Source organism: Fundulus heteroclitus, chromosome 22 (genome assembly GCF_011125445.2).
Source record: "Fundulus heteroclitus isolate FHET01 chromosome 22, MU-UCD_Fhet_4.1, whole genome shotgun sequence".
Classification (NCBI taxonomy): Eukaryota; Metazoa; Chordata; class Actinopteri; order Cyprinodontiformes; family Fundulidae; genus Fundulus; species Fundulus heteroclitus.
The window spans coordinates 33,394,997-33,410,610 of NC_046382.1; the positions used below are offsets into that span (position 1 = coordinate 33,394,997).

At 42.2% G+C, this 15,614-nt stretch overlaps 1 protein-coding gene across 1 annotated transcript; it reads left to right on the forward strand.

Annotated features, from left to right (window-relative positions):
* Positions 1-4,865: 4,865 nt before the first annotated feature.
* Positions 4,866-12,995, forward strand: LOC118557138 (synaptopodin 2-like protein). The gene is made up of 4 exons (XM_036126435.1): positions 4,866-5,123; positions 7,243-7,394; positions 7,942-8,654; positions 9,764-12,995. The coding sequence occupies exons 1-4, from the start codon at positions 5,022-5,024 to the stop codon at positions 12,382-12,384; spliced, it is 3,588 nt and encodes a 1,195-aa protein (XP_035982328.1). The 5' UTR covers positions 4,866-5,021; the 3' UTR covers positions 12,385-12,995.
* The last annotated feature ends 2,619 nt before the right edge of the window (positions 12,996-15,614 follow it).

Consider the following 15,614-nt stretch of genomic DNA (forward strand, 5'->3'; position numbering starts at 1 on the left):
CTCACAGAAGTCTGAGGATTGAACAAAGTGGTTTACAACCGTCCCGACTGCCTGACTGCGATCCAGTCTCTCTTTCAGTCTGTAGCCAAAGCAAAGCTTAAATATTAAACCTAAAGCAGAGACAAACACCTGGGTCTGGCATGTTCAACACAATGAGGTGGAGATTACATGCGAGAATTATACCATACCAAGGAAGCAGTATGATACCAACAGTCTAAATCTGAAGAGCCGTCGACTTAAAAAAAATCCTCTTCATTGAAGAAAAAAAAAGCTCCCTATGGAACAATTTCTGGTCCCTGATTTGAAAATGCAAACGGATCAGAAAAAAGAGTCCTGAAGATATCTCTGGACCTTGGCAACCACGGGTACAGCTTTGCCTGTGAGGTCTCAGTCTTCTAAGTTAGATCAGCTGATCAGCAGATCAATTGGCTTCTGGCACACCTGCACTTTAAAAATGCTGCTTCTAGGCTACAGTGAAACCCCTTCTGTCCTCCATAAATCACTAAAGTCATCACCGGGTGTAGTTTCATTTACAATGTGAGGTATCTCAGCCTTTTTGCAACCACTTATTTTTCTTTCGTACTCACATTTTTTTTTTGTTTCGGGACTCCAGGTTGCGTCCCTCTCATGTGCTGAACTCCTGACCCTGGTTTTTGATCAGACTGAGCCGCGTCTCTCCCAGGACTCCCACTGCCCCGGGGAGAGGAGCGTTCACCAATCATCTGCTGCTCGAGACATTTGCGGCACTGAGCCAGGTGGCCCTGAAAACCTTGGTGCTGCCACCGGTGAGTCAGGCCTACATGCACGCACACTCATCTGAGCTCACCCGCATAAACAATGGTTGACACCATCTGTCTAAAAAATATGTTGCACAACAGATCCCCATGAGCGAGCTCAGACCGGTCAAAGGCGAGACCAACTTGAGCTTTTCCTAATTGGTTGTTGTTGTGCTGGGTATTAAATGATCAATTCAAGCCCCTGTTTCATGTGGGCTGACCAATAAACTGCTGCGATTAGCGTAAGCAGTAGGATGAATTTATCAATGGTTTATAGCCATACGGGAAACCTCTCATCTAATTGCACAGTATCATCATCATAATCACACTGTCAAAGGGATATCTAAGATTTAGTAAATAATTACTCACATGAGAAAGAAAAGGTGCTCAGGTGGTTGTGGGATGAGTATTTGGATTTTATATGATAAGATAATACATATGTTAATGAGTGGTAATGACATTTTTGAGAACTTAACAGTAGATAATTATTACTTTCATGTAATCTCATAACCTGTGGATAAACCACAGATCTGCACTGTAGTTTTTAGGCGTAAACGTTGGTCTTTCATGCAGAACGAGCAGCAGTGCTGGTACATGCTGATTGCACATATGTGGACAGCTTTAGCAGTCTTTCTGATGATATATAGTGGTCATGTAGGCCTGTGTGTCTCATTTGGCTATAAGCCTGACTAGGTTCACCTTTTGCATAACAGAAATATTGACTGAGGACTGAACTCTAACCGTGAAAACTCGTAGATTATACTATGTTTATTTCTCTTTTTTTGCAGACTGATTTTATGGTTTATGGAGACGGAGCAAAAGCCACTCCAGAATCTGAAGCTACAGGTCATCTCTCAGATCAGAAGAAAACCGCTGCCCAAGACTCAAGCTCTTCACAACTTCTGTGAGTTTTTTTTATTCAAGAATAGTCCATTTATCTTCTGCTCAACTCTGTCTAGATGCTCTGACCCTGCTGCAGAGACATAGCCCCACAGCATGATGCTGCCAACACCATATTTCACAGTAGGGATGGTGATATTGAGGTATTTTGTAGTGTCAGTTTTCTGCAAAAGTGGTTGTTCGGCTTAGGGACAAAAAAGTTCAGTTCTGGTCTCATCTGACCTGATCACCTTCTTCCACATGTTTGTCGTGTCACCTACATGACTTGTGGCCACTTTCAAACAGGACTTCTTATGGCTTTCTTTTTGCAAGTCTTTCATAGAGGCCAGATTTGTGGACTTTCTGACCAAGATGTGTTGCATCATCTAATTCTACCACCTGAGCTGTGGATCTCTGCATCTCCTCCAAAATTATTGAGGCCATCTTGGCTGCTTCCCTGATTAATGTTTTCGTTGCCCGGCCAATCAAATTAGATGGATGGCCATGTCTTAGTAGGTTTGCAGTCATGCCGTACTCTGTACATTTCCAAATCATGGATTAGACGGAGGTGTAAACTGCATTTACAGTGAGACCAGACTACGCAAAAGTGGATGCTGTTTACTAATTAGGTAAATTCTGAGGGCAGTTCTTTGTGAGGCAGCTCCTTTATGGTGGCGTGGCATACATTCAAGAAACATGGAGAACATAGACTTGATTTCATTTTATTTCAACTTTGGAATAAACTTTAATGACATCCCGTGATCTCTTGCAATTAAACACTGAGTGGTAATAAGTAAGAGACACTTACGGATTGAGACGTCGAGAGTATGCAGACATTGGCCACGTTATTGACTTCATCCAGAAGGAGCTGGAAGGACCAGGGAGACTGCATGGCACCTGCTCATAGGGACATCATGGAAATCTGTTGCTCGGACTGACAGATTCGGGCGCAATGTGTAGGCACCTTCACAAATCCACAACTGGTGTTAGGTTGGACTTCATAATGTGTGAAAACAGGCGTGTCTCAGACACTTTTTGAACCTTAAATAAGAATGACCCTTCCGATTGAATCGGTCTAAAATGAATAAAAACTAACCGATTTCACTTAATAAGTTGCTCACAAGACATAATAATTTATCTATTTAGCACACAATTACCTTTCTGCTCTGCAACTGATGTGGCTGTTTGATTTGAATGTATGATAAGAGTGTAAATGGCTTAATGCGAGATGACTATCTCGTTCTCACGCATTAGTAACGCGGGGCCAGGACTTAACATCTTATAAACTATTTTTCTGACCATGTTACCAGGCGGGCTCCGTAGTAAGGCACCATAAAACACATTATGCTTCAAATTGTTTCAGTCTGTTGTACGCTTTTGTTCAAAGCAGGATTTAAAAGCGGCTGTAGTGAAATATAAGTCTTCATTCAGACTGATGAAGAGCTTATTAACCCTGCCACAAGTACTTGTATTGTGATTTTATTTACTTAATAGTCTGCAACAAACTGGATTCAGAAGAAAAGATCAAACAAAAAAAACGTTACTTTTAGATAATCTAACAAAAAATGCCAAAAAAATGTTGAATGTAGCTTTTAAAAAGATTTGAAAGACAATTTTAAGAGGTTTGATTTAAAAGATGTAAGGAAATGTTACCTTGCCGAAGAAAAGAAAAATGGAAGTTGTCTGTAGAGTAAAATGATTAAGAATTAAACAAACATGAGACGTCAAGCAGCCACCCCATTCTTGACCAGTAGGGGGAGTATGAGGACGAAGTAAAAAAATTTTAAGCTGCTTAATAATCTCTTAAAACCACAGTGCTTTTTGGTAAATTCCCAGACACGCAAAATATCTCCTGTAGCTGTATCTTGTCATCTGTAGTTAAACATTTTCTTAAAACAGAAAGCAAAGAGACTTCAGGACAAGAGGGTAGTGTTTTTTGTTTTTTTTGGAGTGAACGGCCCAGGGTTGATCTTGGTTACAATTTTGAGGTCTGGAGACAGGTGCAGAGTCCGGATGCCAAACGAAGCAGCTATCTGTAACGTGTACCACATTGATAATAGCAATGTAACCTTCATGAACAAACTTACTCTAATGCCAAGTCCTCCAAGGAAAACTCAACTTAGAGATGTCTAAGAGAGGCTTTCTGTATTTTGATTTTCATCATTAAATCACTTCCTTCAAGTTTAAGAAGAAGACTGGAATGGTATTGATTAAAAGATGACTTTAAAACAATTGTTTGTGTCTCTAAATTCAATAAATAAGTGCAATGTCACTTAAATCACATCTGCATGAAGACAGTGATTCAAAAGCCTGATGCACTTTCACACAACAGAATCAAGAGTTTCATTGGTCAAAATCTGATAATCATGGAGTGTTTACTTGTTGTACAATTGATTTACAAGAAAACGGTGTAATTTTTGCACTAGGCAACATTGTTAAAATTGAGACACTTATTTAAAAAAAAAAAAGCAAAAGTTGAAGCTGCATTTATCACACGTGCACAAGATGTGCTCCAAAGACGACGACTTGCAATGAATATGATCTGGTTAAAAGTTGAAAAGCACACAGAAGCAATGTCAGTCTGCAGTTTCTCTACATCACTCATTTCTATCAGCGCCCCTTGGCAGGATTTCAAAAGTATCTGAACGTAATTGCCCAGGATTAGCGTGTCTTTTCTCCGCAAGTCTCAGAAGTGAGACTTGAGAGACTGGCTTGGGATGACACCGGAGGATCCTTAATGACCTCAATGCATGAAAGGCAGCACCATCAGGATGGTCTGAACGTTGACTTCACCTCGCTCTGCAGAGAAGACGGCGGAGCACAAGAGGTGGCAGGGTCCTATTTTGGGACGAGCTATCATCGACCCAGAGGCATGGGCCTGAGTGACAGGACAAGTGTTGAGCTGGACGTTCCCCTCACTCATTTGGGGCAGACATTCCTCAGAGTAAGCAGCCTCAGAACCCCCCCCCCCCCCCCCCCCCCCACTCCCAAACACACACACACACACACACACACACACACACACACACACACACACACACACACACACACACCTTCCCCCTCTACTGAGGCTAAGGTGGCTGCAGCACTCTGGGTACGGGTGGGTTGGACTGGAGGGTGTGCGTGGGTGTGTGTGTGTGTGCGCGCGTGTGTGTGTGTTTGCAGGTGCGAGTGTTGCCCGTGCAGCTCAGACGGCAGTCGGCACTCAGACAGTCAGGAGAACAGCAGATCAGAGCTCTATGAGGGGGCCCTGACTGCTAACCATGGAGTCAAAGCACAGAGGGGCTGCCCTCAGATGAAATACAACAGCCAAAGAATAACGGATGACTAAGCAAGAAATATAAAACTAAAAAAAAAGACAGAAGAATGGTTGCAGAAGAAGTGATCATCACCTTGTCCGGCGGGGCGCCATGGGGGTTTCGTCTGCAGGGAGGCGTGGAGCATCAGAAGCCGCTCCAAGTGGCTAAGGTAAGTAGGTAACCCAGAAAGGGGAAGAAAAACCTGTAACATTTTGACTGCCGAAAAACTACATCTTCCAGTCTGACCGACGGCATGTGTAACATTAGCTGAGATATATCTGGCATGGATTTAAAGAGCTGTTAACAAAACTGAAGTGGAACATTGGCTGCTGTGCAGGTTGGTTCGAGGCCTGAACATGAGTCATAATTTGGTTTGAGGAGAGGCTTCATGCAGAGATGGACTGATAATCGGTTTGGTAGACTTTAATCTTCCACTACAGATTGCTGGGACTGTTAAAATGTTTTACACAATGTACCTTTACCAAACAGCTTAAAAAGACGAGTTAAAACTAAAATCGTGCTAACCCAGAACTCTGAAACTTCCTTATTGTTTTTATTTGTCATAATGTTTAAAGGTTTATTAGTATTAGGTTTGAAAATGTAATTTTTTACCACTTTGTGTATAAAAATCCTGTTTCATTTGCCAGGCTGTCTGAGGTATATTTGGAAAATATAAAGTATACTATTTTTATTATTGTTTGATTCACCTGCTGTACCAGTTAAAAGAACATGGATGAAAAACAAAAACAATTCTGGCATCTATTTGAAATCAGCTAAACTGTGAGTGTAAGGTTATTCCAGATTATTACGTGAACCGATGCATCAATGTATCCATGTGCGTGTATATATGGGCATTTTACATGTGATACAACATGTGTAAAAGAAAACACAAATAAAAGTGTACAAACGTATATAAAAAAATATTTTTCTCAATACTTTTTCATTAAATTTGAAACTTATTTTAAAAAACTTCTTTCAATTGCACTGAAATCATCCTCAATTTGCTTTCCCAAGGATATTTTATGAGGAGTTAACACACATTCATGGCTAATATTGCAAACAGATGACCTTTATGTAGGTGGCAGTTGATCTGATTGACCGTCCAAAATCGCCTGCTCCTTCACCCCTGTGAGCCGTGAGGCACAATCGTTTCTTGTTAGGGTCTTGTACTCTGTCGTGTCGAACAGGTGGAGTGGCATCAATGTGTCAGAGATCACAATCATCTCTGTGATTGTGAGCCTGCATGTGGGTGTTTGTATGTTTATTTATATGACTCTGAGTATATTTTTGCATCGGTCCGTGTGGTGTATGCAAGAAAGCATGCGGGGGTATTATAAGTGTTATGATTTGCAACCACAAGGTGACTGACTGAACAAATAGCTTGGCATCTTGGGCCACAGGCCGGCACAGACCACTTTGAAAGGATTAGCTAAAAGGGGAAGTGGTATTTCATTACAGGCAAACCAGAATAGCCGAAAAGAAAACTAATTAAGGAAACCGAAGCAAGATGGCCCTAGTCCTGAATTCAAATCTACTGTATTTTTGAAAAAAGATGGCAAAATTAGCAGTATATATTTTTTCTGATGTTTTGCAAATAATTTACAAAGCAACATGTTGTCATTGATTGCAAAGACCAAAGCTAATTATCTGTAGGCCACATGCAATGATCTTAATAGGTCTCAGGCACAAATAGCAAAAGGACCACATGAAGATGGCTGCAGGCTGGCATTTCCCTGCTAAAATGTGTAGGAGAGTTGCAACTCGAGCTGTAATTTGTAGCATATGTCCACAGCAAGACCAAGCTGTCAGGCCAGAATCTGTTTCCTGTCAGTCACTGTCACAAACCAAGTCAGGACAGAAGCATGGCTCAGATCAGCCTTTATTTATTTCCAGTCCCTGCTGGAATGAAAGCAGGGCCTACAGATCCCAGTGAAGTAATAACCTTGTCAATAAACCATCTTGATGAGAGACAGAAAAATTGGATCCTGTATGTACCAACCCTTCAAACCAAATATTTACACCTGAGACTTGGGCTAGAGTTATTTTAAGTTTTAAGTCCATTCACAGCTGCACATTAGGAATGTCTGATCACTTGGTTTGTGTAATGAGAAGATGCGTTTTGGACGAATAAAGAAATGTGCTTATGCCCTTCCAGTCTGTGATCAAATTCTTCAGCTTGCCCTAAATTTGCAATATAATCCCAGACTACCCCGTTTCATAATAAAAGAAAAATGTACTTGCTGACAATCAAAGCTCAAAATCTGTACAACATCCTTTCCCATTTGCAGGTGCGTAAACGTAGCAAGGCATGTCGGGCTGGGCTGCGGGAGGCGGATGAGCTGGTATCTATCAATGAACAGCCATGTGGATCCCTTTCCCATGCCCAGGCCATGAACCTCATTGACAGCTCCCCTGGGATATTAAACATCAGAGTCAAAAGGTAAGCGGTACAGAGGGATAAGACAAGATTAGTAGAGAAGATTAGAAGAGAAGAATGGTTTACAAACTCTACAAATGATGGTTGTCAATGGACATGTTTTATTGGCTTTATTAAATGTCGCTTGGTCCTTGCATCTTTGTAGCACAGAAAGAAAATATGTCAAAAAGCAGCAATACCCCACAGCCACTGTCCAGATTTAGCCTAAACAAAGATGCTGAAGTTTAGTCATCATCATCCCATTTGAGCAACTACAACCACTTTCGAATATATTTCGACATACATAGAAATCTTCAAGAGGACCTTGTTGTATTTTGGTTAATTAAGGAAAAAAAAGAATGATTGGGGGGAAACCATCATGAGACTACTGTAACATAGTATTTAAACTCACAAAGAAAAATGCTACATATCGCTAATATTATCAGCAAAATGAAGTCTAAGCATTTAAATATTTCTCTTGCCTGTAGTGAGAGCCAATCAAAGTTACATTTTTGAAAATGACCATCAACATCAAGCAGATCACTGTGTTCATCTCTTTAATTGTTCACAGGGCACCTGCTGCTTTTCAGTCTGTTGTTCTTGTCACCCGTGCCCCATCTCCACGGATAGACAAAGAGTACCGTGCTGCTCTAAAAGCCATGTCACCAACCCACCACGCGCCTGTCCGTGAGGTCCACCGTAGCCGCTCTTCCTTGACCAGTGGATTGACTTCCCCACCTGGCAGTGAAGCTTATTATGGCGAGACTGACAGTGATGCCGATGTGGCGGGTTACGAGAGGCAGCGACGCCAGAAACGTCGAAGCCCCAGCAACTCCAACTCAGGAAAGCCAGCTGTAAGGACAGCCCCTGAAGGAGGGGAGACGTCAGAGATGAGTGGCTACGATAGTGCTCCAGATGCACAGGCTTTTCCATGTTCCTTGGATGGACATGGAGGAAATGGAGATGAAGGAGGGAGTCTACCAGGGGTCACAAGAAAAGAGGTTGTTTACAAACCACCTGGTCCAGGAATGTGGTCCTCCCAGACGTCCACTGAAACGTCCTCCATAATCTCCTCAGCAGATGACCAAGGGCCGCGGGATGGAGGACAAGAGGAAGACAGTGGATTTCTAGAACCAGCCAATGTGCCACTGGTGTCCCCTGAGAGGGCAAAGGAGGCTCTGTTGTTGGGTTCTCGCAGCCAGCTTGTGCCCATGGTGGGTCCTGTTAATAAGCCCATCGATGAGGAACTCACAACAACGTACATGTTAAAAGCCAAGCAAGCTAGTAAGTAAAACACTGAGGAGGAACACTGGTATGGACCAGCTGTCCAATCTAGATGAAGGTCTTTCCTGTCTCACATGAGGTGCAATCTAGAAATTCAGCACATTTTCATTTTTTACCTCAGTTCTCAAATTCCTTTTCTGAGAATATCCATGACTCATCCTAACCTTCCTCTAAGGTGAATCAGAGCAATGAGTGCCAGTCAAACCTGTTAAACAAAATATAGCCAGTATAGTTTACTATATTTATCTCAAGCTATGTCTGTAAAAAAAAACCTAGCAATCAATCTGCGAGCACTAAAAAGCCTCTGCAGCTGCTTTCAGGAGTCAAATGGCAAAGTGAGGAGCCATACTTTTCCTGGTCGTAGGGTTAGGGTTTCTAAAAAGCCAAAAATACAATATAAAGAGTTAAACGAATAACACATTTTCCAACTTTGTTATATTCAGTATGTAAAATTTTCAGTCTGTGATAGGGTCATGACAAAGTGTTGCAGTATACAAAAACTCAAAATCAAATATTTTTTCCACCAACAACTTCTAATGTTTTCTGCCATTGGTGTAGTTAAGCATACAGAAACAACTGAGCAGAGCAATCAGAAATCAGCAGACAGCTTCAAGAATTTAAAGGAAATCACTTTCAAATCCTTTCAGGCACCAGTTCAGGTTTAAATGTAATGTCCTACTTACAAACCTTGGCCAAGACAAGTTAAGAAGACTATTCAAATGACAATAAGTTACTTGTAGGGAAGCAGAATAAGGTTGATGATAATCTTTTTAGAATTATACCAAATTGGATCACATATGGGCACAGCTCTTTAGAGTTCTCTTTACAGTAATTCATGTTTTTTTTTACATAGATGTCAGAGTATAAGTCTAACAATGTGCACAATTATCACTCACCCAACTGAGTTGGGGAGCTTAAAAATTACCTGGATTTTTTTTCCAGAAGTGCTTAGTCCATAGATGGAGACCTGATAAAAACAAGTTAGTCATGACAGTTTTAGATGCTCACATCACTGTCAGTTATGAGTTTTGAAGGTTAAATCTGAGATTTATTGCACTCGTGTTACACAAATCTGTTGTTACTAATATCTATACTTCTATACACTGCAGAACTGAATCGAGGGGACACACTTCAGGACAAGCAAGTAAAGGAGGCCAAAAGCAAGTGTCGAACGATTGCATCTTTGCTGACAGATGCTCCAAACCCCCACTCCAAGGGAGTGTTGATGTTCAAGAAAAGACGGCAACGGTCGAAGAAATACACCCTTACAAGCTTTGGTAGTGTTGATGAGGACAGGTTTCAGGACTCACAAGAGGATGATGGGGTATTTCCTGGCAGTGAATCCGAGTTTGATGAGGAGGGCTTCTCTGGAGCTCCAGACCCAACTTGGGATAGCGACTACCTGGATAAGCTGGAAAAGAGGGCAACGGCAGGCACAGAGGGTCGTGAAGATGGCACAGAAAACACTTTGAATCCTGGATTGAGTGACACTGTAGGAAAGGGTGCCCAGTTGTTTGAGCAGCAGAGAAAAAGGGTGGACGAACTTGCAAATAAGCGGGATGCAGCACAGCCTCATGGCCCCCCAGAATCCAAAGTACAAGAGCATTGTCAGATGTACCCATCAAATCTTGAAGTACCTGCCCAAGTGCAACTTACGCAAAGACCTCAACAGTCACCACCAGGCCCTACACCCATGCAGGCAATTCACTCTCCAACTGAAGCTAAAATTGTTGATTCACCCCATGCAGTGCCTCATTGGGACCTACCCCCCTCTGCAGTGAGTGCAGTTAGCATGGTGATGGAGTCCCCTCCTGCGGCGTCTAAGCTGGCCACAGCCTCAGTGACGGTTCTGAGCAGCTCTACACCCCCTGCTGAAACACCAGTATCTGAACTGCCTGCAAGCAATGTTCTAAACAGAACAGCACGTCCTTTTACCCCTGGCTTCATCAGCGTTCGAGCAGCAACTGCTCCTGTAACATTTCGACCAGCTGTCACAAAGAAGACACAGCGACCTGCTTCAGCAGCTGTTGTAGCCCCACCATTCTCCACTGCCCCAGTTTTAGGCAATAATGCATCACCTGTAACTTCACAGCTACCCCTTGGTCCCCCACCGGTGGCGCCCCCACCTTACTCCTTTCCTAAAGCTTCCCTGCCCCTGACACCGGAAGCTCCTGCTACTGTTTCCACTCCTGCTTTCTCTGCCCCTATTGTAACAATGCAGTCATCACCAGTATCAACTAGTGTTCATCAGGCTTCCTTTTCAACTATGACCCCAATGTCTATGCCTCCAGTGTCTAGACCCCCACAAACAGCATCAGTCCCTGGTCCTCCTTTATCCCAAATGTTTGGCTCCGCTGACCAATTTGTTTCAGTGCCTCCACTTCAAGTGCCAGTGAGTCAGCCACTAGTACCTGCAATTTCCACTCCACCTGTAACCCAAGTGACAGTAGTCACACAGCCTGAAGTTATTGCCCCAACCCCTGTTCCTGGTCCAACAAATCGCACAGGAATCTTACTTGAAGCGCGACGCCGTAGTGGCAAACCTAAACCTATGTTCAATGTACCAGATGTGAAAAAGAAATCCCCAAATCCTGAATTGTTATCAATGGTGCAGAACCTAGATGAAAGGTCCACCAGACACAAGTATGGCCAAGTAACCTTTGAAGATGCCTATGAAGGTGCAGAAGAGGAGAGGGGTGATGATGCTGGCACAGGAAGGGTGCCACCCCCAGTTGCACCTAAACCTCGGGTCATCCAAGAGACCCCACAGATTCTTCAAGCAGGGGGCAAGGGGGCTCAGTTGTTTGCCAAACGACAGAGTCGCATGGGAATGTATGTAGTCGACACGCCACCTGAGACCCCTTACCAGCAGGACATAGCCATGCAAAATGCAGCTCAACAGTTTGACTCCTCTATCAATACTTCTTGTCCCTCTCAGTGGAAATACTCCCCAAATGTGCGTGCACCTCCACCTATTGGATACAACCCACTGATTACCCCGTCTCTCCCCACAGGGCCTCAGAAGGACACAGGCATCCAAGCCAACAAGGCTAGAGGAGGTTTCCAAAAGGAAGGCATCAAGGCAGTAGATGTCTTAAAAAGGCAGCCCTATCAGCTCAACTCTGCCATGTTCCAGTATGGGGGCAGTGCCGCCAATCTTTCAGCTATGCCTTCATACCAAACCCAGCAGAATAACTACACGACAACAATGGTGGGCAGCTCATTGACCTCGCCTCGGCAAATACCCCTCAAAACAGCCCGTGTCTATGAAATCAAGCGTTTCTCTACACCCACACCCATGTCAGCACCTTCGCTTGCACCAAAAGTCATTGCACCTCGCTCAGCTACTGCTCTTGGAGAACGTTTGACTCGTTCAGCCATGACCTCCCCACCTCCTGCTCCCTTTACTCCAGCTTCAGCTCCACGTGAGTCAGTCAGTATTTCAAAACCAGTTTTATCTTCCTCCCAGCCAGCGCAGCTCCCCAACCTGCCCAAGTTCTCTGCCACCCCTATTCCAAACACTTTACCCCCTCCAGTCCCAACACCTTACACTCCAGCATCATATACCAGTGGGCTGCAGACAGCCAAGCAGTTTCAGAGCGCACCTGAACTCAGCATTCTTGCATCTCTGCCCCCACTGAAGACCAACGTGGTTCAGGCCCCCAAACCACGTTTTGTTGCCACAAGGGGCGGTGCCCAGCCCCATGTCTGGAGACCAGGAGCCTTTTGAAAAGCAACACAACTATGGGGTTAGTTGCTTATCAACATGAAATCTATAACTAGCAACTGTTCGAATTGCTTCCTTGTTTAGCGAAAGCAAAAGTGATCATTATAATTTGTATTAAAAAACATAAGGATTTTGAGTATTTCAATTTGGAAATTATTTTACTATATTTTTTTCTAAAATGAAAAACAAAGCTATTAAAAAAGTGAATTTCTTATCTGGTTAGGTGATATGTTACCATAAGAAACTGTTATTGTTTCATAATGAAGATCAAAACAACGCATAACATTGACAAACACCTTCTTGTGTTCAAAATGCTGGATATGACACTTAACTGTTTGTCATTGGGTATAATAGTGCCCTGGGCGTGGTCTAGGTTAGGCTATCGGAGAGGTACATTGCTCATTTAGAGCAAAAAGGAGCCTGAAACTCTCTGTAACCTCTGAGAAATACTAACTTTTTTACACAGGTCACATTACAGTAAGTAAGCACAATTAAGGTCATACTTGCCGCTTATTTAGAGGCCATTGAGGCACATCAAACTCTCGTTTTTCAATGTGACTGTTTGCAGATATATGTACATTGCTAAATGTTATTAAACAAATACTGCCTATAAAGGATGTGTATTTTATTCTTATTCTATCTTAAAGGAATTAACGGAAAGTTGATGGCACTTCGATTTTGTAAAGGGCTCATAGAAAGAGAGCGGCTGTGACGAGAAGACAATATGTAATGGAGCCTCGGATAGATCATTGCCCGCTTCCCTGAAACGGACACGATGACATTTTCTAAAATTAAGGCTTCTGATTCATTACATGCAGTTTAAAATCTCACAGCCTGTAGATGTATACAGAATGGCCAGGGAAGTATGTTTAGGAAAAATTTGTGGTGAAGCTCAAGATGCGGGATGGAAAGAAGATAGAGGTTTTATTACTATCTCCTTCCACAGGGGTTGCAACAAAAAGCTGAAATGCAACGTTAATGTACCTTGAGGACAGGTGTTTGATGGAAACAAGTAAGGAATCAATAAAATAATTTTGTTGTTAATTTTTTTTAAACTTGTTAAAATACAATTTTTTAATGAAAGCTTTGCATTCATGATACAATGGCTTAAGAAACTCAAAACTGTGCATAGAGCTATGTTGAGGTGTAAAATATGTTATCCGAGCATCTGGGCTGTTAGAACAAATGCTAAGTGTAAAAATGTTTGTTATATTGCTGAGTAGAAGTTTATACTGAGTTGCAAAGGCAAATATTTTGGAGAAATAAAACTAGATTTGAAAGCACTTTGGTTGTCTGAAATGTCTGATTTCATACTACTCTCTGTTATTCAGTGTTTGAACTTAGATTTTCTATGTCAAAGCTTTTGGTCCCTGCATTTAAATATATGTGTGTTGGATTTATATTCGTTTTTAACTTGAGTTTTAAAAAAATACAGAAAAATTAAAAGAAAGAAAAAACATTAGCAACATTTTATCTCTATAGAAAATGTTATATTGATGCTTAATACAACACACTCACACTCCACTCCCTGAGATCCCAGCCGCTGAGTGTGGAGCGGCTGGGAAAGAGCTGTGCCAAAAAAGCAAAGCTCTCGATTTATCGGTCCATCTATGGGCGACTGTGGCTTAATGGGTTGAGTAGTCATCTTGCAATCGTAAGGTTTTGAGTTTGCTTCCACCTTCCCCTTGCCACATGTCAATATGCCCCTAGGCAAGGCACTTAACCCCAAGTTGCCTTCTGAGCTGCGTATCGGTGTGCAATTGGGTGAATGTGGCTCTAATGTACATTGCTTTGGGTGGTCAGTATGACTGGAAAAGCACAATATAAGTTCAGTCCATTTTACTATTTACGTTTCGACCCTCACCTCTGGTCTTGAGGTCTGGATCATGACTGAAAGAACGGGATCTCTGTTACTCGGTGTTAGAGATAGGGTAAAGAGCTCTGTTATTGGAGAGAAAACTGAAAGTAGAGCTGCTGCTTCTCCACATTGAAAGTAGTAATTTGAGGTAGTTTGGGGATTTGATCTGGATGTCTCCTAGGCACCTCCCTTTGGAGGTTTTCCAGGCATGTTCCATTGGGAGGAGACCCCAGGGAGGACCCAGAACTCACAGGAAGGACCATATATCTTTTCTTGCCTGGAAACGGCTTTGGATCCCCCAGAATGAACTGGAGGATGTCCCTGGGGAGAGGGATGTCTGGTTTTCTTGCCTGGACCTGTTACCCCGATCTCCTGATCTCGGATGATTGGAAGACAATGGATGGATGGAACAACGTTTATAACAAAAAAAAAAAAAACAGAAATTAAATGCTTATATTGTTGAGACAGTAAATTACAAAGTAAATTACTTTGATACAATTGTTTCTCGGTTTAATAGAGATCTAAACAAAGGAAAATCAAAACAAAACTGGGGACATATGTTTAGGGATTTTCTATTATCCTGTAAAATCTATGAAGATTTTTTAATTGAAATCAGCAACCCTTCTATTATTCTTAGTTTAATTGCCAAATAGTTGTTAAACATCCACTGAGTTACAGAGATTTTATAGTTATTTGGAAATTTCATATGTTCACCTGTTAAACCTTTTGTCTGCATGACAGCTACAGTAAAGGAATACAGAATAAGACACAAATAGAAATGTCAGAGAATATGTCTTCTAAATACATGCAATCTTCTAAAGAATTATTTGAAATGACCTTTCCTTTTCCACAAGTTACATGTGGTGGTGAGTCCAGATCAGATTACCACTCAGATTTGCAAGCCTACACCACTGATTTCAGATAAACTACAACGCAGGTCTGTAGACATTCAGACATCTACTGTGTAGATGACTCAAACAGTCAGAAAATAAGTACAACTACCATCAGAAAAGTCTCGTTACTCAGGTTTCCAATCTGAAACTTCATGTGATGAGAGAGCGTGCAACGGCACAGCTTTGCTACCCTCTGCAGGAAATATTGTGGAAGAACAATTGTTCTGGAGTGTCATGCAATTGGGCAGCAGCCTTGGCTGCATCGTTTACACGAGTCTTTGCAACATGTCGTAAAACTTAATACAGACAGAGTTGCATTCATATTAATGTGATAATGTGAGAGCAGACTGCTGAATGTGTCTTCTTTATCCACTTCAAATATGATCCACAAGATTGAGGTTTCATTCTTGTGAGACAAATTAACAAGTGAGAATCAGCCAGGCGAACCCTAAACACACTTTCATCATCAAAGCCCCCTGATT